The sequence below is a fragment of the Mustela erminea genome, chromosome 15 (assembly GCF_009829155.1).
Source record: "Mustela erminea isolate mMusErm1 chromosome 15, mMusErm1.Pri, whole genome shotgun sequence".
NCBI classification, from domain to species: domain Eukaryota; kingdom Metazoa; phylum Chordata; class Mammalia; order Carnivora; family Mustelidae; genus Mustela; species Mustela erminea.
The window spans coordinates 52547180-52570866 of NC_045628.1; the positions used below are offsets into that span (position 1 = coordinate 52547180).

The 23687-nt window shown below is 35.8% G+C and overlaps 1 protein-coding gene across 1 annotated transcript in view; it reads right to left on the bottom strand.

Moving 5' to 3' along the window:
* Positions 1-23687, bottom strand: part of SUGT1 (SGT1 homolog, MIS12 kinetochore complex assembly cochaperone) — a 40677-nt gene continuing 16990 nt past the window's right edge. Inside the window, exons 10-13 of the mRNA XM_032314490.1 lie at positions 23125-23232; positions 12355-12445; positions 8907-9088; positions 1-139 (exon numbers count right to left, since the gene is read on the bottom strand). Of these exons, the coding sequence (XP_032170381.1) occupies positions 38-139; positions 8907-9088; positions 12355-12445; positions 23125-23232 (483 nt within the window). The 3' untranslated portion in view covers positions 1-37. The remainder of the gene's footprint in view (positions 140-8906; positions 9089-12354; positions 12446-23124; positions 23233-23687) is intronic.

Sequence of the window (23687 nt, forward strand, 5' to 3'; positions counted from 1 at the left end):
TGAATATATGCAATACAGTGATAGCAAATTAATTTATTTAGTACTTTTTCCATTCCATATCATCAGGAGGATTGATTTCAACTTTCCTTTTACCTACATCAGACCAGTTGGTACTCAAAACTGTACCACCAGACTCCATCTGTAATAAGAAATAAAAATAGATTAATCCTTCGACCATATAATCAAAACAGAGTATTTTTCTAAAACTGTTTCAAGTATAGTGTTCTAAATATAAGCTATGTTTGGCTCAATATAAACATAAGACAATACTTTGATTTAATTTTAGACTTTCCAGATAAATTAGGCAGAAGGCATCATGTTCATACACAGCCATAAATAAAAAGCTCAGCTCTCTCGGCTAACCAGAATTGAGGTAAATGTGGAAAATCTACCTTCTGATGAAAACAAAATTGGCTCCCCAAGAAAATGACTAATCTCTTTTGTTAAAGATAGTAAAGACCAGGCAAAGTAAACGCTTTCTTTACAAATTGGACAGAGCTTTTAAGATCCCCTTAATGTGGCAAATATATACAAGGGAATGCTGGAAAGTTTTCAAATCAATGTGCATACGCATGAGTACATAAAATGTGTATCTCACTAAAGAATTGATTATCTATTTACCATTAATAGAATTTACCACCTACCAACAACTTTAGCATATTCATAAGTACATTCTAAAAAACTCTGTGGACATTTGTTATCTTAATGCAATTAAAAATTAAACTGACTTGGATCACAGAAAAAAAGTGTGAATTCTCAAAATCTAAACATTTTTACATAATCAGCTGTGCTACTGGCATCTGTATATAGTTATAAACCCCACTACTACACTGGAACCTCCATGTAACCCCATGCCTCACACTTCCTGTCAAGCTCCCTTACATGGGTTGCTTTGCATGAGATGTTCTTTGCCACCCATTTATTTTCCATACTCTTTAGCTATCCTCTAAACATGACATATCACCATTTCTCTGTGGCCTCCTTTGACCCTAATCAGGACTCTACTTTTGTAGAATTTGTATTCTTTATGATCATAATTACCATTAATGCAATATGCATCACACTACACTGTTAAGAATTTTAAGGGTCTGCTTTATCTGCTTAGTATCCTTGGTTCCTACTAAAGCTGAGAGCTCCAACAAGGCAAGTAACATATTTTTCTAACACTTACATCCTAGATCTAAGCCACAATGGTTGGGCACGTGGTAGACTTCAAATAAAATACTGATATGTATGTTTGTAAATGTAATGTGTAGAAGCATATGAGAACAGACCTATTCTTACCTGAGTGGAAGTGTACAGTGTATGTTTTAAGTAACGTCTTCTTTCATTCAGATATAAGTGTATGTAAACACGTTAACAGCATACAGCATGGGCCTTGTGCGTACCTCACTGAACTACACTGTGTAGAAACTGTCATTCAAGTAACATACTCTCTCATTAATACAAACCCACTAACATCATAAACCCCTAACCTTAGCCCTAAGCCCTAACCCCAATCCTAATGTCACCGAGTCCTCTAGCGAGTTCTCTAAATTGCAGATACAAGGCATATACCCTTACCCGGGCCCTAACCCTAACTCTGGCCATAAAACCCTAATCTAATCCTGACCCACATCTGAGAAGAAAAAAGAAAAAGTGGTATACATACACAATGAATTATTGCCCAGCCACACACACAAACGCAAAAGAACCAAATCTTGCCATTCACAATGACATGGATGGAGCTAGAGAGTATTATGCTAACTGAAATAAGTCAGTCAGAGATAGATACCATGTGATTTCACTAATATGTGGAATTTAAGAAACAAACAAAAAAAGGGCAAATTTAAGAAACGAAAGAATGGATACCTAGATACAGAGAACTGATGGTTACCAGACGGGAGGTGGATGGGGCCATGGGCTAAACAGGGGATAAGGAATAGGGAGTACACTTGTGGTGAGTACTGGGTGGTATACGGAAGTGCTGAATCACTATTCTGTACACCTGAAACTAATATTACATGTATAGTAAAGTAACTAGGTGGAATTTTAAAACTTTGAAAAATTTGAAAAGAGATAAATTCTATATAATAAACTACTCCTATGAAGATGAAGAAAGCAAATTTAGCTTATAATCTGATATTACTGATGACATTTATTTCCCCCTCTTTCTTTATGGACTACAGTGCAATTTAGCATTTCCCTCTCATTATTTTGTACATGTTGGTCTTTTTGTCCCGATTAGACTGCAAGATCATAGATGACAAAGTCTACTTTGCTTGTCTTTCCGGAAGTACTTGGTATGTTTTAGACGGCTTGTTTTATGGGTGTACGTGGTTCATTCACTATTAGTAAAGCCTCTGTATGAAAATGGATGCAGATTCTATAATCTATCTTTGAAATTTCACACACTGCTATTCTTTCTAGCATACCCTTAAAAAAGTCAATAAAGAAACTAACTTCCCTTCCTGGGGACACAGAGTAGATATACTTTATCCTATTCTTTTTCCTAAGTACTACTAAAAACCTTGGACATTATATATATGTAAACAAACGTTAAGACTCTAAAAGATGAAGGGAAGAAGATCAGCTAAGGACCTTGGGAGCCAAGGAACAACATAACATGGTGGTGAGTCCCCTGGGTTTTCCTTTTTGCCTCATGTCCTAGAGTTGCTCCTAAAGAAGCTAGAAACACTAAGAGGCACACAAACAAAAAATCTTGAAGAGAAACCTGGTTTCTCTAGCTAAACGATGAAGAAAGACAAAAAGATAGCTTAGGAAGACAGAAAAGTTTTATGTTATAATTGCTCTACTGCACTAGACACCACAGAAAAACCTGTGGTCCCATCCACGCTCAAGGCCAGTAAAGGCTGAGTGAGGAGCCCAGACTTCCATCCATGCTCGGCTATCATGAACCCACCTCCTCTGCCACCTGTGGTATCAGTGAAAACCATATAGCTATCTATATCCCACTCCCAGTAGTAACAAAGAGATGCTCTGGGATGTCTAAGGAGGCTGATTAGCATGCTGGATTTCTACCTCCACCTAACAATAATGAGGCAGTGCCTTCCTGTCCTCTGACAGAATGACTGGCAGAGAAAGCCAAATACGATGGGAGGATTTATTATTTTTAAAGACTTTATTTATTTATTGCCAGAGAGAGAAAGAGCATGCACAAGAATGGAGAGCGGCAGGTAGAGGGAGAAGCAGGCTCCCTGAGGAGCAGAAAGCCTGATGTAGGACTCGATTTCAGGACCCTGGTTTATGACCTGAGCTGAAGGGAGATGCTTAACCAGATGAGCCACCCAGGCATCCCTAAGATAGAGGATTTAAATAAGATGCCGTCGCACTGCAGAACACGAAAACATCCCAGTTTCAACTGAAAAATCACTTATTGCTGGTCAAAAAAAAAAAAGAAGGAAAATTTCAGATTCTATTTTTTTCAAGAAAGAAGACAACCAACAGAGGCTAATTGAGAGATATGATAAATGCTAAAATTATCTGACAAAAGATTTTAAAGTAGTCATAATAAAAAATGCTTTAACTAGAAATCATGAACTTGCTTGAAACAAATGAAAAATAAAAAAATTCAGCAAAGAAAAAAGATATAAAGAACCATCGAATGTTTTCGAATTAAAAACTACAGCTGAAGTAAAAAGGTTAAGTAGACAGGCTAAAGAACAGAAGAGAACGGATAGAGAAAGAATCAGTGAACCTGAAAACAGGACAATATAAATCACCTAATCAAAAGAACAGAGAAAAAAGAGAAATAAAATGAAGAAAGTCCCAGGGATGTGTGAAACTGTGACAAAATATTTATCTTATATCATCAGGTTCTAGGAAGAAGACAAAGAGGGTAGATCTGAAAAAATACTCAATGAAATAATGGCTGAATATTTCCCAAATTTGGAAAGACATATAAACCTATACATTCAACAAACCCCAATCAGAATAAAACTAAAGAAATCCCTGCTGACAGAGAATCTGTCACAGGCAGATCTAAAGAATGCCAGGGGGCACGTGAGTGGCTCAGTTGGTTAAGCATACGACTCAACTTCAGCTCAGGTCTTGAGTTCAAACCCACACTGGGCTCCACTCCAGATATGGAGCCTACTTAAAAAATAATAATAATAATAAAATAAAAAGAATGCCTAAAGAAAGTTCTCTAAAATAAGAAAAATCTAATGACAGAATCTTAGAACATTAGAAATGAAAAAAAGACAACAAATAAAATAGAATTTGCTTTTTTCTCGAGCTTTCTAAATTATGTTTGAAAGCTGAATGAAAATATAATGCTGTATAATGTGGTTCTAAAAGTATGTAGAAGAAATACTTGTGAAAATTATAAATGATAAAGGGTAAAGGGACATAAGGGGGGGTGGTAAGGTTTCTACACTTCAAACTGACAAAAAAAATGACACCAGGTCGGGCGCCTGGGTGGCTCAGTGGGTTGAGCCTCTGCCTTCGGCTCAGGTTATGATCTCATGCCGGGCTCTCTGCTAGGTAGGGAGCCTGCTTCCCCCTCTCTCTCTGCCTGCTTCTCTGCCTACTTGTGATCCCTCTCTCTCTATCAAATAAATAAATAAAATCTTTTTAAAATAACACCAGTAAACTATGATAAGCTATGTATAATATAGCTAGCATACAAAGCAACCACTAAAAGTCCTTTACAAAGAAGAAACACTAAAAAATTTACAAATAAATAAAAATGAAACTAAAAACCATTTAAAAGTACTCAGAGGAAGGCAGGAAAAACAAAAAACACAGAACAAAAAAAAGAAAATGGCAGAATTAAAGTCCTAATGTATCAATAATTACATTTAATGTAAATTATCTGAATACATCAATTAAAAGACAGAGACTGGCAGAAGAGATGAAAAACAACCCAACTATATGCTATCTCCAAGGTACTCACTTTAAAACAGAAGGAATCAACTTAAATATGATATAGACAGGTTGGAAATAAAAGAATGGAACAACACATCATGCAAAGATTAATCAAAGACAGGAGAATTGGCTACATTAGTATCAGAGCAAAGAAAATTACCAGAGCTAGAGAATGACATGTATATATGATAAAAAGGTCAATCTACCATGAAGATACAGCAATCCTAAATGCATATGAACCAAACAGAGCTACAAAATATGTGAAGCAAAAATTGACAGAACAATAAGACAAAATCAGCAAGGATACAGAGGAATTCAACAACAGTATCAAGCAACAAGATCTAACAGACAACTACAGAACATTCCTTCCAACAACAGAATACAACTTCTTTTCAAGCGAAACATAAACTTGAGATAGACTGAATGCTGGGCAATGAAACAATGTAAATCACGTTGTACGTAATCTCAAATCACAATGGAATGAAATCAGAAACCAATAAGGTAACAGGAAAATCTCCAAACATTTGGGAACTGAACAACACACTTCTAAACAATCCATGTGATGAAGTCTCAACTGAAATAAAAATACATATTAAACTGAATGACAATATAACATTAGAATTTGTGAGAGACAGCTAAAACCCTGCTAAAAGGGAAATTTATGAAATGAATGAAATTTATAATAAAAAATAGAAGAAAATATATTCTTAAGTCAACAAAGGGCTGATTTTGTGGAAAGAAAAAAATTCACTGACATTGACAAACCTCTGTATCAAGACTGAAAAGATACGAATTACCGCCATAGGAATGAAATGGAATATCACTACAGACCCTGTAGATAGCAAAATAAAAATAGTAAGAAAATACTACCAACATTGACAGGTTAGACAAACTAAATAGAATAAAATGCTCAAAAACACAAACTGAAACAGGTCATTCAATGATATGAAATAGGTAACTGGAACAGTCCTACAAAGCTATTAGAATAATTAAGTAATTTATTTTTATTTTTTATTTTATTTGACAGAGAGAGAGAGCACTAGTAGGCAGAGAGGTGGCAGAGACAGAAGGAGAAGCAATCTCCCCGCCAAGCAGAGAGCCCGATGCGGGGCTCGATCCCAGGACCCCGAGAGCATGACCTAAGCCGAAGGCAGAGGCCTAACCCACTAAGCCACACAAGGCACCCCTAGAATACTTAAGTAATTTAAAATCTTGACAAAAAAGAAATGTCCAGGCCCAGATGATTTTACTAGTTTAAAGAAAAATTAACACCACTTCTACACAATCTCTTCCAAAAAACAGTAGAGTACTTCCCAATTCATTTTATGAAGTTAGTATTACAGAGATACCAAAATCAGACAAAGACATACAAAAAAAAAAAAAAATGTATCGCTTATGAACATAGATTAAAACATCCTTGACAAAGTATCTGAAAGTAGAACTGAGAGATATATATAAAAGGAATTATACACCATGACCAGGTGAAGCTTATCCCAAGGATGCAATAAATATAATTTTTATTATAAATTTCATTCATTTCTGTTCTTTGTTATTTTCTTCCATCTGCTTGCTTTGGGTTTATTTTGCTATCTTCTTAGGTTGTTCAGATGTGAATTAGATTATTGATTTGACTTTCTGTTTTCTATTGTGTGTGTTTATGGTGCCTATTCTAGCAGGGTTTTAGCTGAAATATACTAATCATATAAAATCCCCATTGTAACAGATTAAAGAAGAAAAATCACATAATCATTTTAATCAATGCCAAAAAAGCACAGCTAGCTGTGCGGTGTTGGTATAGATGAACCTAACAGCTATCTTCCAAAAAGTCAACAGCCATTCATGATAAAAATCTCACAAGGAATAGAGACCTTCAACCTGATAGAGCATCTGCAAAAAATCTACCACTAACACTGTAATTAATGGTGGAAGACTGGTTTTTCCCTTAAAATCGGAACAAGGCATAAATGTCCACTCTCACCACTCTTATTCAACATAGTGCCAGAAGTTCCAGCCGTTGCAATAAAGCAAAAAAAAGAAGATGAAAGTCACAAATATCAGATTTAAAAGTCCTTACTTGAAAATATGACTATCTACATAGAAACTCACACTTACCAAAAGATTTCCTAGAATAAACAAGTTTAGCAAGGTCACAGAATATAAGATAAACAAAAAACCAACTGTATTTCTAAACACTAGCACAAGGACACCAAAGTTAAATATACAATACAATTTACAATCACTCAAAAAAGAATACTTAGGTATCTCTTGCAAAACATTTAGGATTTACATGTAGAAAACTGCACAACGCTGATGAAAGAATCAAAGATCTAAATAAATGAACTGGCAGATTCAACACAGTAAAAATGTCAATCTCTCCAAATTGATAGATAGTCCAATGCGATACCTAAGAGGATGTTTTGATATATATACACAAAATATTCTAAAGTTAATGAGGAAGAGCAAAAGAACTAGAGTATCTAAAACAATTTTGAAAATGACTAACAAAACAGAAGGAATGACTCTTCCTGGATTCAAAATTTACATAACTGAGATAATCAAGACTATAGTATTAACGGAGGGAGACATGTAGGTCGATAAAAAAGAGAACTCAGAAACTGACAAATATACTCAAGTAACTTTTGAGAAACAAAAAAACAATTCAATGTTAGAAAGAGTTTTTTCAACAAATGGTTCTGGTGCAAATGAACACAGGCAGGCTAAAAACAAAACATACAAAAAACCTCAACCTACATCTCAACTTCATATAAAAAAAACTAACTCAAGATGGATTATGGACTTCAACATATTATGTAAAACCATAAAACTTATTGAAAGAAAAACGCAGGAGAAAATCTTTCAGATCTAAGACTAGGCAAAGAGTTCCAGACTTGATAATAAAAGCATAATCCATAAAATGAAACACTGATAAATTGAACTTCATCAAAATTGAATACTTTAGTTCTGCAAAAGACTATTAAGAAAACAAAAAGTCAAAGTACAGACTGAGAGAAAATATCTGCAAACTATGTATCTCACAAAGACCTGTCAGATTAGTGGTGTCAGGAATTAAGGAAGGGCAGGGTGGAGGAAGTGTGTATAGCTACAAAATGACTACAGTGAAGGAATCCCTGTGGCAGTGGAAATGTTCTTCATCTGAACTGTCAATATCATGGTTGTGATACACTACTGTAGTTCTGCAAGATGATTCCACTAGGGGACACTGCGTAAAGGATACAAGGGATCTCTATCTACATTATTTCCTACAACTGCATATAAATCTGTAATTATTTCAACATAAAAAGTTTAATTAGAAACACTTTTTTAAATTAGCAGTGAAATGCTCAATCACGAGCAGTTACAACACAGTAACTTCTGTGGAATATCTGAGTCTCCAAGACATTTATTAACTAAATACTAATTTGAATATAAATGCCTTAGAAGAAAGTGACATTTCCAAAACTACTGATAAAAGTCAAATGACTACAACTACAGGAAAATCATCGACCTAGTTTTATAGAGATAACGTGTTATTAAAAATCTCAGAACTTGAGGCCTTGAATTCAGGTGGTATTTATGTTGTCCTGGGGCTTATTTCCTTAATCAACAGATAAATCATTAACAAACCAATGAGTAATTAATGTGCACCTTCTACTTGCCAAACACTGTTCTGGCAGTTTCCTGTCTATATTCTTCATCTCTGACGCTGAGGCCACTATATATGGTTCTAATGGAGATTCCTTTAGCTATTGTGATAAATCCGACTAGAGTAATTAGAGTATTTCCTTAAGCCAAGTTCTAACTCAGTAACTAAAAAATATTTGGAATAAACCACTTGCGTCTCAACTCCCCGACAAGTTTCCAACTTCCCAAATTATTACTCTTAGTTTAGAGCAGAAAGAAATGTTCAGATGAAGCCTATTCAAAAAGGCCTCCCAACCATAGTACATGCAATATGGTTTCAAACTGCCTAATTAATCTTTCTGTTAAAATTTCTGGAGTACTACCACAGTATATGTTTTTCAAGCTTATGTTCTTACAAATGATTTGTTCATAGCACGTTTCACTTCATCAGAACCATCTGAATAGATCTGCTGGAACAGTTTGTTTAAAGCTGCATCTCCCTCCAACTTCTCATTTTTTTCTTCTTCTTTGATCTCACCAACCAATTTATCCCAATTTCTGGTATAATGAGATGATGATGGATATAAGTTCTTTACATCTACGGAGTAAAAAGGATAGATGTGATTAATCAACATATGATGATTATGTCAAGAATATGTAAACTTTGTGACCATGACATACAGAACATCGTAGAAAATAGTTTAGGTCACTAAATTTCATAATAAATGTCTTTCTGATATATAAATCAATAATCAGATTTACACTTTTACAAACTGAATCAGTGTAATGTAAAATCCAGGAATTTCTTCTGAGCAAAATCTAATGAAGTATATGTTTTTGGTACATATTACAGAATTAGATTAAAAACACTCTTTGTATTAAAAATGAGGGAACTGAGTGAGAAATATATTAGAACTTTTATATTTACAGAAAAGTTGCTGAGATAGTACAACTCTAAAAAGGGTTTTTAAATAATGCTTCATTAAGAAATTTCTAAGTAAATTTTAATAAATGTTAAAAACGTGGCTTTTTTGAGCTGCATCTCTCTTTCAGAGTAGAGATAAACTGAAAATATAATTATCCATGCCATTAGACGGTGAGTTAAGACTCCATCCTCTCCCCACATTAAATTATTAATTACTTCAATAGGAAATAATAAGCAATTCTTGAATGTTGAAAAATACACCATGTGATCATTTAGAGTTCAATGCTCACTCATGCACACACAGAAAATAATAGTACCTGTAGGGCACACTGAGGTAAACCAAGGCTGCTTAAAACCAGAGAGGCTACTGACTGGCTCAGCAGCTCAGGGCACTGCCAGGGCTATCCCAAAGACTAAGGGAATCAAGATGGTGGCACCCGAGTAATTAAAAAGTAATCTACCTAGTAGCTATAAGAGCAGTTGTGTTCACTCTCCAATGGAAATACTACACAGGCCACAAATGTGAGCCACATACATAATTTAAAAATTTCTAGTAGCCATGTTACTAAAAAGAATCAGGTGAAATGCATTCTAGTAATATATTTTTAACCTACATACACAAAACGGTATCACTTCAACATGAATCAATATAAATATATTAAGAAGACAGTTTATGTTCTTTCAGAGTCTTCAAAATCTGGTATTTTATACTTCCAGCACAACTCAATCCAAACCAGTCATTTTCAAATGTTCAGCAGGTACATGTGGTCACTATACTGGACAGTGTAGCCACAGAGCTTTAAAAAACCTGACTCAAAGTTTTCCTATTAATAAATTAGGACACACAACATGTCCCTCTTTCCTCAACATAGTTCAAAAATGAGAAACTACCAACTGTTCAGTCTGCTGTTCCATCCCTTCTTTTCACCTGTAAGCCAACTTCCTCCCTGTCTATCTCCCCAGAGAAACAAAACCAAACAGCACCCCACATAGTTTTTTTTAGTGTAAGTATACAGTTTTCCGATCTACCCTTTTCTACCAGTAATCCCCTCTCTATCTACGTGCATTTTCACTAGTAGCCAAAGAAAGCAAAAAAAAGTATGTCGTATTAAATCAAGAGCCTAAAAATGCATGGGTTTAATTAATCCTAATGCTGACTCCCTAGAAGAAAGGGAACAGATTCTAACCTCCATTTTACAGATAAGAAAACTGGTCCAGAAAGGTTAAACAACTTGCCCTTATCTGCACTCTCCAGCTTGCAGGACATGGGAATCTGACAAGCATATCAATTCCTTACAAAAATATAACAAGACAGAAGGAAAAGCATATGAAATATACAAGGCATTGAGTTTAGAAAAACTCTGCAACTACAACACTAAAAAAATCTCCATATTTAATCTCAGAAAACTTTAACACCAGTAGATGGTGGATAAACTACTTAGGAATGGATGGGTAACCTAACTTCCTTGTTCATTCATTATAATATCAAATAACTGCAAAGATTCTCAGGTCAGCAGAGACTTTCTTCCATTGTTAAAAGATGCAGCAACAACCAGCATCACATACAGGGTTTATATAAGAACCAGACCAAGACCCTGAAGACCAGGGTTTAGTCCTAGACCACAAAAATTGCTGGGTAATCTTAAGCAAGTTGCTTACTTTTAGACCCTGCAAAACAGGGCTGCCTCCTACAGAGGACTGTTGTTAGAACTGAGTAAGATTTAAAGTTTTTTGGTTTTGTTTTTTAAATGCTTTTTGAGCTCTATATAAACCTCAGCCCCCAAATCTCTGGGAGTCAGACCCAAAAGAATCACATAACATCTTTCCTCTATCTTTCACATAAAACGTAAAGCAGAAGCTTAACAGCCTACATACCCACTTCAAATATTTCAATCCTTAAAAAATTATCTGTTGGTGTCAATTTTCTGGTTTTGCTAATTACACAACAGACTAGTTGTGATGTTATTATGCAGGGAAGCTGGGTGAAGGGTACATGAGAACTTATCATTTCTGCAACTTCTAGGGACATCTAAAATTATTTCAAAATAAAAATAAAATATAATGAATAAAAAAGTAAAAATAAATTAAAAATATATAATGAATGATTTGTTGGCTGTGTTTTCTAAAAGGTGCCATAAGAAATCTGTTTTCTGTTACAGAAAGAGCAGTGAAAAAATCTATAAGTAGCATTTTAGTCATCAAATCAGAACATTAATCAAAAAAATTTTCTCTCCTTTCCTTAATGAGGGCATTGCTATAAAACATACTCTCAGACTGTAATTCTAACAGTTATCTAAGCAGATTAATCATTCCATTAGAAAAATAGCTGTCTTTTGCATAGGCTTAAAATTGATCCCAAGTAAGTAGCCTGTTCCTTATAGGGTTAAAAACAATCAACCCTAGTTTTCACTCTTCTGGGCTTTTCTTAGGTTTTCATGACCTGTTTGTGAGCACTTCTTTAAGAGCAATAGAGTGAAATGGGTTAGGTATTTTACTCTGCGAAGCCCTGAAAGTCCAAGAAATTAGAGTTGACAATATCAGAAGAAATAGAAAGGAATAAATAAAAAGGAGAGCGAAGAGGAGAAAATTATTTCAGCAGAATAAACCTCTAATCCACTTACAATCCAAAAAGAAGCAATAGGAAAGGGCAACACACAAAAACAACCCTCAACTAATGTCATACAGCGACTGGGTAAACAATAAAAACGCAACCCCCTCAGGGTTTATGCAGGCATTCACTCTTATTCTCAGCTGAAGAATTAAAGAAGGTAGAAACTTTACATAAAAGGCACTTTGTATTCATTACAGAGCAATCTTACTGCACTCACTGTATCTGTTGTTCTTGGGAACATAAATAATGAAAATAGAAAAAATGCTCATTACTATTTAACTTCAAGTATATAACACAATTTAAAGCTCATCAAGGCCAGACAACAAACCTGCTATGAACTGTTTTGGTTTAGGCACATCTCCTTGCCCCTCTAGCTTTTCCCATCTCACAGCCTCTGTCTTTTTCATTTTAATTTCAATCTGGAGGAAACACCAAATAAAATTTATTATTTCAGGTAAAATATACAAAACAGTAAAAAACAAATGCAATTTCCTTAAGTCATAAAAATTTTTAAGAATTAATAGTGCCCGAGATGATTTCCTTGAATTATACAAGGTTAAATTTGAAGAACTCTGAAACATTTTATTTCTACTTAAAAGCCACCCTTCAAAAACAACATGCATACACACTACAAGCTATAATTAAGAATCCTGAAATCCATATGCTTTTTTCTTCCAATGAACTGCTCTCAACCAAGGGTGATTTGGCAACTTTTATAGCTATTGTTGGTCCTCACAACTGGGGTGGGGGTTAGGGATGCTACTAAACATCCTACAACATAAAGGACAACCCCTCCACAACAAAGAATTATCCAACCCAAAATGTCAACAGCACTCCTCACTGAGAAACCCTGTTCTAAAGGAATTAGTACAGGAGTGCCTGGGTGCCTCAGTCAGGTAGGCTAGGCATCGGACTCCTGATGTCAGCTCTGGTTGTCGAGATCAAGCCACTCACCCCGATCTGGGGAGTTTGCTTCCCTTTCTTTCTCTCTCTCTGCTCCTCCCCCTGCTCAAGCTCTCTAAAATAAATTTAAAAAAAAATTTTTTTAAGTATTTATTTATTTGAGAGAGAAAAAGATAGTGAGAAAACACACAAGTACGGTGGGAGAGAGAGGGAGAAGCAGACTCCCTGCTAAGCAGGGGCCCAACATGGGGCTCAATGCCAGAACCCTGGGACCATGACCTAAGTGGAAGGCAGATGCCCTACCGACTGAACCACTCAGGTACCCCAGTAAATCTTTTTAAAAAATAATGGTATTACCATATTTGCTTGTACAATAACCCATATGAGAGTTGAGACAAATTCCTATCATTGTATAAAAATACTACAAATAATCTAAAATGTTCATAATAATTCACTCAATAATTATGAAACACCGAGTATGATCAAGTTGTAATCTTCAAGGATGTGGTGGATTTTTAAAATATTAAAAACATGTTCTTGTAGGTAGCTCTTGAAGAGCTTTGAGGGGCGTAGTATTTGCAATAGTGAAAGGGGGACGTCTCCAGGGGCAAAAGAAACCGCCTAAAAGTGGAGCCCTGAGGTTTCAAAGGACATAGTGCGTCAGGGAGTATGGACAAGACCCATTTGTCTCAAGTCCAGGATTTATGTTAAACCAGTAAAAAATAAAGGTGAAAGACGTGTAAGGCAAACTACAAAGACCTTCTAAATGCTGAACTAGCTTCACTTATTAAAATGAAATATTAAAAGCATCTTTAATTCTCTCATCAAGGCTGCAGAACCCTAGAGTCTACCCTTTACTGTAACACACACTCACAGAGCACTTACATATACCTTTTGTTTTCCTTGTTCAAATAATGCTCTCATTCCCATTTTTAGCCTAGCAAAATCAGCATTCATAGCACTAATAAGTCAATTATTATGCAGTTTAAGAACCAAAATAAAATGTTCTTAAAAAGATCTTATATATTTATTTTAGAGAGAGAGGAAGTGCAAGCACGGGGAGGGAGAAAGGGAGAGAGAAAATTCTAAGCAGGATCCACAGCCAGTGCAGAGCCCAATACAGGGCTCCATCTCAAGACCCTGAGAGATCATGACCCCAGCCAAAAGCAAAAGTCAAATGCTTAAAACTAAGCCACCCAGGCGCCCCTCAAAACAGAATTTTATGTTCTAATTTTTTTCTAAGAAAAAGATTTACTTTTGTAAATAGGAAAAAAAAAATCAAAAGACAAATATAACAAAAAGAAAAGCCTATTCACACTGGTTCTTTAACTCTGTGAAATCAGAAAAATTCAGATCTTTCTACCACCTGCATTTAGTGTCAGAATCCTTAATATTTACATTTTAAAATAAACACTAACGGAGAAATCTGTCAGTAATTTTAATCAGACAGAAGTGATGGTATAAGAGGGATGTGGTCTTTGAGTATTTGTATTTTCTTTAGCACAGAAATTTAACAAAAAACTGTTTTCATAATGAAAACACCATGAAACAAATGTCACTGGGAAAGTATAGTATTTTTAACATTAAGTTTATATGTATCTCTAGAATTCTCTAAAATGAATGACTAATTTTTATAAAGTAAAACACTACCCATATTTTCTCATACACAGTATTAATAGTAATATGGTTGTAATATGGATAGTAATATGATTGTTTTAAGTTGTCACTGCTGGAATACTTATCAAAAAGAAGCAAAACTCTAGGGCGCCTGGGTGGCTCAGTGGGTTAAGCCGCTGCCTTCGGCTCAGGTCATGATCTCAGGGTCCTGGGATCGAGTCCCACGTCGGGCTCTCTGCTCAGCAGGGAGCCTGCTTCCTTCTCTCTCTCTCTGCCTGCCTCTCAGTGTACTTGTAATTTCTCTCTGTCAAATAAATAAATAAAATCTTTAAAAAAAAAAAAAAAAAAAGAAGCAAAACTCTAATAGCTGGCAATGTAAAAGCAACAGTTACTGAAAGGGGATATTATCCTAAAATTTAAAACTTCATCTTGTTCCTTTTTCAACTCATCTGGAAATGAAGACCTGGCAAGCAGTGTATACATCAACACTACCCTTAGCTAACATCTCTGCCTCAGGGCACCCTCCATTCACATCTCAAATTCCTGCACTTAAGCACAGTCAACAAAAAGTTCCTTATTTCACCTAAGGAGCAGCATAAACTGGCACTCACATGTACTGAAAGCCACTATAACCTGAGTAATTGTGCAGTATGAACGGTGCAGTATGAAATGTGCAGAATGAGGACTTTGTAAGGTCAAAGTCAAAGCCCTTAGTAACGACGTGTATCAAGTGAGAAACACTGAACTGAACTTGAAATTGTATTTAATCCATTCATTAAAATAGCTGCACATAATAAAAACATACTTAAAGCAGCTTTTTAAAAAAGTGGGAGAGCTAATTTTCTGTGAATTCCTTTTTACACCCATTTCACTTTCAATGCTTATACATGCTTGTAAAAATGAAGTTTTAAGTCTTAATGACTCTGGCAGGTAACTCCAGAGTTACCACACACCCAATTTCAGATATTTTTTATTACAACTATTATTTAGCTATTCTATTTTCATTTAAGTCAAAATAATTTATAAGTTAACTTAGAACCTTGGTCTGAATGTTCCTCTCATATTCACAGGGAAGGCTTTCAGTAATATCCCAAAGCAGTATTCACAGGTTACTAAGTAAGAATCCCTGATGTTCCAGATTGTTAAGTTTTCATGATTTTGCATACTATCACCCACTTCTAAATTCTTTATGCACGGACAATTTAATATTTTCCAATGAAAGAACTTCAGATTTAAAGGGAAGCCATTACTCCAAAAGGGTCATGGCATCCAGACACCACCTTCTTAGGAGGAGGCAAAAGCTCCCACTTACTGCCATAGGCTGACAGGAAGGCATTCAGCGATTAGAGAGCTATGCCAATTTACTGCTGAACTTTTTTCCTGGCAAAGTTTTGACAACCATCTGTTTCAAGGCTGTAGTCATTAAACAATTGTTTCTGACCTTTAGAATGTAATTTCACAATGTTCTTACTCAGCTCTCAGCACGTTTAACGGCTGTACCTAACCACTTCGTCCAAAAATAGAGCAAACTCAGTCTTCCTGAAGCCATACTGCATATCTACCATCTTTATTTTTTCACTCAAATCATTTCATAATCTTTTTTTTAAAATGCAGAAGATAGTTATTAATGATGAGAAACTGAAAAATCACAAAAGCTCTAATAGTACAATTCAAGTATTTAAGGAGTACCTACTGTGGGCCAGGAACTGTGATAGTACATAAAATCACAGTCTCTATTCTTCCTGAAGAAATTAATCAGAAGAGATATTCCCATAAACAAAAAATTCCAGTATATCATTTGTAGTGAAAGATCTAAATGGGGGGGGGGGGCGCAATCAGTTAAGAGTCTGCCTTCGCCTCAGGTCATGATCTGTGTCCTGGGATGGAGTCCTGCATCTGGTTCCTTGCTCAGCAGGTAGTCGGCTTCTCCCTCTGCCTGCCCCTCCCCCTGCTTGTGTCCCCTTGCTCTCTCCCTCTCTCAAATAAATAAAATCTTTAAAAAGAAAAAAAAATCTAAATATAAAAAATATTCATCTTCTGGAAGTCTCTCAAAATGTCATTAGTAGTGAGACTGATTACTTTCTCAGCTCCTTTATATTTTTCTACATTTTCTATAATATGCATTTATTGCTTTTATAACTGGAATAAAAATCTACATAATCAGGATAAAATAATAATAGCAGGAATATTTGTTGAGCACTACTATAAAGCCTGTGTGCTTTGCACATGTCATCACTTAATAGGACAACGCTATAAAAGGAGATTACCATTCATACTTTAGAGATGAGGCAACCAAGATAGATAGACAACTTGCTGGGAAGTGTCTTTCACTGCTAGAAGTTTTACTTATTTCCTCAGAAATAAGCAGAGGTTGAAAGCAGGACAAAAACTATCAACTGCATAATTTTAGAAAGGAGTCATAAACAGGTACTACTTGTTGGAACTATGACCATGAATAAGTACCTAATCTCACTGAGCCTGTTTCTCCTGTAAAAAGTGATTTAATAGAGTCTACCTCATTTTGGGTCCTTGTCAGAGTTAAATGAAACCATGTATGAAAAGAACAGAGCACTGTGTCTGGCAAATAACTGAATGCTATTATCATTATCTTCATCATTATAATTAGCTAAAAAATCTGGGCAAATTACTTAACATCTCTGGGTTCAGTTTATACCTATAAATAGGTGATAAAAATACCTACACCAAGCAGTATTTATGAGGATCACATGGGATAATACACCACAATCAAAACAGTTACCTACTGTAATTCTGCACAGGTCAAACAGCAAGACTGGCTAAGCTACAATAAATGCATAGTGAAATACTTTGCTGTAGAATACTTAAGAGCATCAAAAAATTATCCAAAATGTATGGCTAAATTTAAAGAGATAGCTATAGACAGTATTTACAGTAAAATTCTTTTCTTTTGGGGTGCCTGGGTGGCTCGGTGGGTTAAAGCCTCTGCCTTTGGCTCAGGTCATGATCCCAGGGTGCTGGGATCAAGCCCCACAATGGGCTTTCTGCTCAGCAGGGAGCCTGCTTCCCCATCTGTCTCTGTCTGCCTGCCTTTCAGCCTACCTGTGATCTCTGTCTCTCAAATAAATAAATAAAATCCTTAAAAAAAAAATCCTTTTCTTTGGAAAATATATGAATATGCATTAATAGCAAAGGGGGCAAGAATACACTTCAAAAACAATCTGTGGATTATCAGCAACCAAATACTTATTTTAAAAAAGCAACAACAAAAACTATTACCACCACCATTGTATCAAAGACGTAAAACATGGGGCCAATGGGTGGCTCAGTCAGTTAAGCATCGGACTCTTGACTTCACCTCAAGTCATGATCTCATGGTTATGGGATTGAAGTCTGCCTCAGGCTCTGCTCTCAGTGTGGAGTCTGTCTGGGATTCTTTCTCCCTCTCCCCAGAACCCCTCCCTTGCTCGTGTGTGTGCTCTCTCTCTCTCTCTCTAATTAAATGCATAAAATTTTAAAAGAGAAAAAGACATAAAACAATCCCCAAACCCCCACACCTTTGTGTTTAAAAAAGCAGAAGCATCCTGCCCAAACATCTCCAATTCTATTACATCATCATTAGGATTCTTCTATGAATATTAAGAAAAGGAGTTCAGGGGCGCCTGGGTAGCTCAGTGGGTTAAAGCCTCTGCCTTTGGCTCAGGTCATGATCCCAGAGTCCTGGGATCGAGCCCGGCATCGGCTCTGTGCTCAGCAGGGAGCCTGCTTCCTCCTCTCTCTCTGCCTGCCTGTCTGCCTACTTGTGATCTCTGTCAAATAAATAAATAAATCTTTAAAAGAAAAAAAAAGAAAAGGAGTTCACTCTAAAACCTCTCAATTTTATTCAGTTAAGAAAGGAGAAGGGATGGGGCGCCTGGGTGGCTCAGTGGGTTAAGCCGCTGCCTTCGGCTCAGGTCATGATCTCAGGGTCCTGGGATCGAGTCCCACATCGGGCTCTCTGCTCAGCAGGGACCCTGCTTCCTCCTCTCTCTTTCCTGCCTCTCTGCCTACTGGTGATCTCTCTCTGTCAAATAAATAAATAAAATCTTTAAAAAAAAAAAAAAAAAAAGAAAGGAGAAGGGAACAATTATTTGTCTCCAAATAAAGATACTTTACTTCTCACAGTTCCAGGTAAAAGCCTTCATAGTTTATATAGATACAAATACAAAAAGACTGCTTTGACTAGAAACAGGAATAGAAAAACATTTCTTTTTCTTTTTTTTTCTTTTGAAGATTTTATTCATAAGTAATCTCTACATCCAACATGAGCCTCGAACCCATCACCCCAAGATCAAGAGTTGTATACTCCACCAACTAAGCCAGCCAGGTGCCCGGAAGAACATTTCTACAAGGGTGAATTAACTTCAAAGGATTCTGAAAATTCTCATTTTTTGGAAGTAGTAACTATTAATCTTTAAAATGAGTATTTCACAGCATAGCTGTCACTGAAGTTATCATCTTGTGATTGTGAGCAGGGGATATTGACATGAAATTAACAAGATGGAACAAAGAAACAATACAGTTTCTTAATAAAGAAAATGAATAGGCAGTTATGAAGGCTGATTTTCAATAAAAAGTAGAAATAACTATCAGAGGTACTGGAAAAAAATATGAATTCTGACTAGATATGCTACTGTAAAATACTGAGCCAAGAAATGCTGCTTCATTAACTTAAGGGTCCTATAGCTCTTATTTTCACTGCAAATTATATTTCACTTGAATTAATAACAATTCACCAACAATTATACAAGAATATGCAACACTTATTCAGCCTTGAAGGTGGAAAAGAAAGAAACTGGATTCTCAAAGCAAAGAAATAGGCCTTTTAAAGCACAGATTTTAAGGAATCCCTAATTTTACCAGATTCTTCTAAACAGAACCATTCTGATTCAAGACAGGATTCAAGACACCTAAATACCAATGAAAATCAAATGACTTATTTTTTTCTTAGTGTCATCATTAAGTAAGCGTCAGTAACCCAAAGAAAAATTTTAACTTTCAGTATTGAAACAGTCTCCCTTTGCTGTATGAAAAAAAAGATTCAAAACTTTCACTTCCCTTAAGATAAAATTAAGTGCAATTATTTCAATTCGTTTCCCATAAAACACAGCTTAAAAGTTAGCAGTCTTAACAAAACTAATATATATTACTTAGGGTTAAGAGAAGAACAATAATTATCTTCCAATACACTTCTTAAAAATTTTACTTCTTTATTAAAGAAGTTAGACCTAAACAAAGAAGCACTAGCTTTCCAGACAGAGAAGTACTCCTTTGGGCCAGGATGAACAATTCAGTAACTATGTAAAACTCGGGAAAAGCATTTAAAAGTCCAGGAACCTCAGTTTCTTTTCATCTATTAAAACGAAGAATAAAAATACTCTATCAATCTCAAAGCATTAACATTAGAATCCAATTTAAATTCATTCACTGAACAATTACTGACCAGCACTACGTACAATGCACAGGGCTAGACAAATTTAGCAAACGGATCATACTTCTACTAAAGAATTACTCATTTTTTAGTTTGTGGAGTCAGCTGGGATATCCTTACCTGCAGGTATGGATATGACTTGCTTCCTATCCTCACAGACAAGATGCAAGAGTAATGAAATATATACATGAACTACTATATAAAAAAGAAAAGTAGTCATGTAGCATTTAAAGAAAGAAGGGATCAAAAAAGCAAACTGGGAATATAGCAGGGGGGTTGCTGATGGTTAGAAACAACAAGCACTCAAGAGTCAAAGGAGAATTAAGGAGAGAATACCATGCTTTGTTAACATCCTCAATTCTAGCCACACAAACTTGTGTATTCATTACCACACATCCTATTCTTCCATAAATTATATGAGGAGACCCAGTAACACAAGTTTTTAAGTCATTTACCATCTATTATACTTCAAAAGAAATGTGCATTAACAACCTGTTGGTAAAAATATGTACAAAAACGCCAAACCCATAACTTTCTGATCTCCCAAATCTAGCTAGAGTTTTAGCTTTTAAATGCTTTTCCCGAGTTTTACATAGTTACTGAATTGTTCATCCTGGCCCAAAAGGAATACTTCCCTGTCTGGAAAGCTAGTGCTTCTTTGTTTAGGTCTAAGTTCTTTAATAAAGAAGTAAAATTTCTAGCTTCTTTTATAAAACAAATTCTACATTGTGTGGATGGGGTAAGACTAAAATCTTGTTAAGATTTCACCCCTTGGGGCGCCTGGGTGGCTCAGTGGGTTAAGCCGCTGCCTTCAGCTCAGGTCATGATCTCAGGGTCCTGGGATGGAGCCCCGCATCGGGCTCTCTGCTCAGCAGGGAGCCTGCTTCCTCCTCTCTCTGTGCCTGCCTCTCTGCCTGCTTGTTATCTCTCCCTGTCAAATAAATAAATAAAATCTTAAAAAAAAAAAAGATTTCACCCCTTTTTCTCACTTTCTATCATCCAAACAACTATGTCTTCTCATGTCTACTCATAATTTAACAGCTCTGTACTTTGTAATCTTCAAATAAGTAGGGAAATCACTTCTAACTAGATGCAAAAAACTACCAATTCTTTTTTTAATTAATTGTTTATTTGACGGGGGGGGGGGGGGGAGAGAAAGAGATCACAAGTAGGCAGAGAAGTAGGCAGAGAGAAAGCAGGAAGCAGGCTCCCTGCTGAGCAAAGAACCCAATGCATGGCTCCATCCCGGGACCCTGAGATCATGACCTGAGCTGAAGGCAGAGGCTTAACCCACTGAGCCAGCCAGATGCCCCAAAACTACCAATTCTTTTTTTTTTTTTTTTTAAAGATTTTATTTATTTGATTTTATTTATTTATCAGAGAGAGAGGGGGGGAGAGAGCGAGCACAGGCAGACAGAATGGCAGGCAGAGGCAGAGGGAGAAGCAGGCTCCCTGCTGAGCAAGGAGCCCGACGCGGGACTCGATCCCAGGATGCTGGGATCATGACCTGAGCCGAAGGCAGCCGCCCAACCAACTGAGCCACCCAGGCGTCCCAAAACTACCAATTCTTAACTCTGCGCTTCTGCTCAAATGTTTTGCAGGTATCCTCTTCTTTCTGCAGGCCCAGTCATCATTTCTCCCAAACGCAGGCCAACCCTGATTCTATTCTAGGATAGGAAAATTCACGTCCTTAGCACTTAACTCAATAGTTACTAACATAGTTACATTCTAAGACATATGTATAAAGAAGGTATAGTAATGGAAAAAGTCTACTTAAATCACCTGCTGTCATAACTCATTATACATCCTCACACAATTTTATAGATGAAAAAAAATTCAGTGCTCATTTAGTCCATACCTCTCATTTTTAAAGACGGTGAAAATTTAGTCTTATAATAATTGCATGACTAGTCTAAATTCACAGGACAAGCAAAGAACCAGAGTCAGGTTTTTTTTATTTTTCAGTTCAGTAGTTCAGTACTTGTCCGACTTATACTACCTACATCTTCTGACTGCTGTCTAAAGCATTCTATGAATTTTAATTCTACTGCATATTTTACTTTTTTGAAAATATAAAGAAACCTAAAAATTATATAATTACTGGAACTGTAGTTTAAATCATTCAGTATTCCCTCATAACAAAGTATTTTAATATTCAGCTTAATTAAAAAACAAACAAACAAAAAGCAGATTCATCTTCATAGTACTTTGTTATTTTTGACTACATTAATATTTATACATCAAAAACGGGCCAAGTTTAAGAGAAGAGACTTTATCAAATCTTAAAGACAGGCTGATAATTTCAACTTTTTTGAACACCTCTTTAAGAAATATACCAATCTTAAGTACACAAACACTACTAAGGTTAAACTAACTTTTAAATTTCATTGTCCTAGAATCTGGGAAGGAGAAAACTGTTACTCGAAATTTGTTTTATTTACCTGTACCTACCTATCTATCTTTCTTTTCTTTTTTCTTTCTTTCTTTTTTAAAGATTTTATTTACTTGAGAGAGAGAGAGAGTGAAAGAGAGAAAGGAGAGAGGGGAGGGTCAGAAGGAAAAAGAGAATCCTCACTGAGTGGGGAGCTCCAGGCGGGACTCCATTTTGGAATTCCAGGATCATGACCTGAGCTGAAGGCAGACACCCAACTGACTGTGCCACCCAGACACCCACTTACCTGTACCTTTTAATTTGAAAATATGTGCTTAAAAGGATCTATAAGCTTATAATCACACTGGCAATTAGTTGACCAATATTTCTTTATTCTGAAAATACTACTGACAACTCTTCTCATTTAAAAAATCTATCTCTCAGGAGCCTGGGTGGCTGAGGGGATTAAAGCCTCTGCTTTTGGCTCAGGTCATGATCCCAGGGTGCTGGGATTGAGCCCTGCATGGGACTCTCTGCTCTCTGCTCTGTTTCCCCTCTCTCTGCCTGCCTCTCCACCTACTTGTGATCTCTGTCAAATAAATAAATAAAATCTTTAAATAAAAATAAATAACTAAATAAAAAATCTATCTCTACACCCAACATGGGGTTTGAACTCATGACCCCGAGATCGAGTCACATGCTCTTCTTACTGAGCCAGCCAGATGCCCCCACTACTGACAACTCTTTTAAAATTGTCTTACCTTTGTTGAAAGTACTTTAAATGTGCTCTGTTCTGGTATTATAGGATGAAGAAGTCTCAGTTTCAAATTGTAATCCTCTCCAGAAGGAAGTATCACCAAAGCAGACAACTAATGAAGACAAAATTAGCAGCACATTTTATAAATTTATATAATGAAAGGTAAAATACTTAGACTGAATATAACAGAACTTCATGCTGCCGCTGATTATTTTACACTTTCTATGGAATATCAAATTTAAGAAATTCAAAATAATCTTTTTCTACCTGGAATCTTTTACATGGATTCTCACATACACAATTAAATAAGCAGAACACAGTATGTTTCATTTAACGTTTAAATCTCTAGAAAACTCAAGATATAAGAGCAAAACAACACAAAATGTAACAAAAGTATTTATATGCAAAATACCTACTTTTGCCACTAACTTAAATATAATTGAAGTTTTCCACTGAATGCTAAGAAATCAAATTACAAGTCACACTAATTTAATGTGGTTAGTAAATTCTAAGATGTATAAATCACACAAAAAATAAGACCTTTTTCATAAGGTATACAAATGTAAC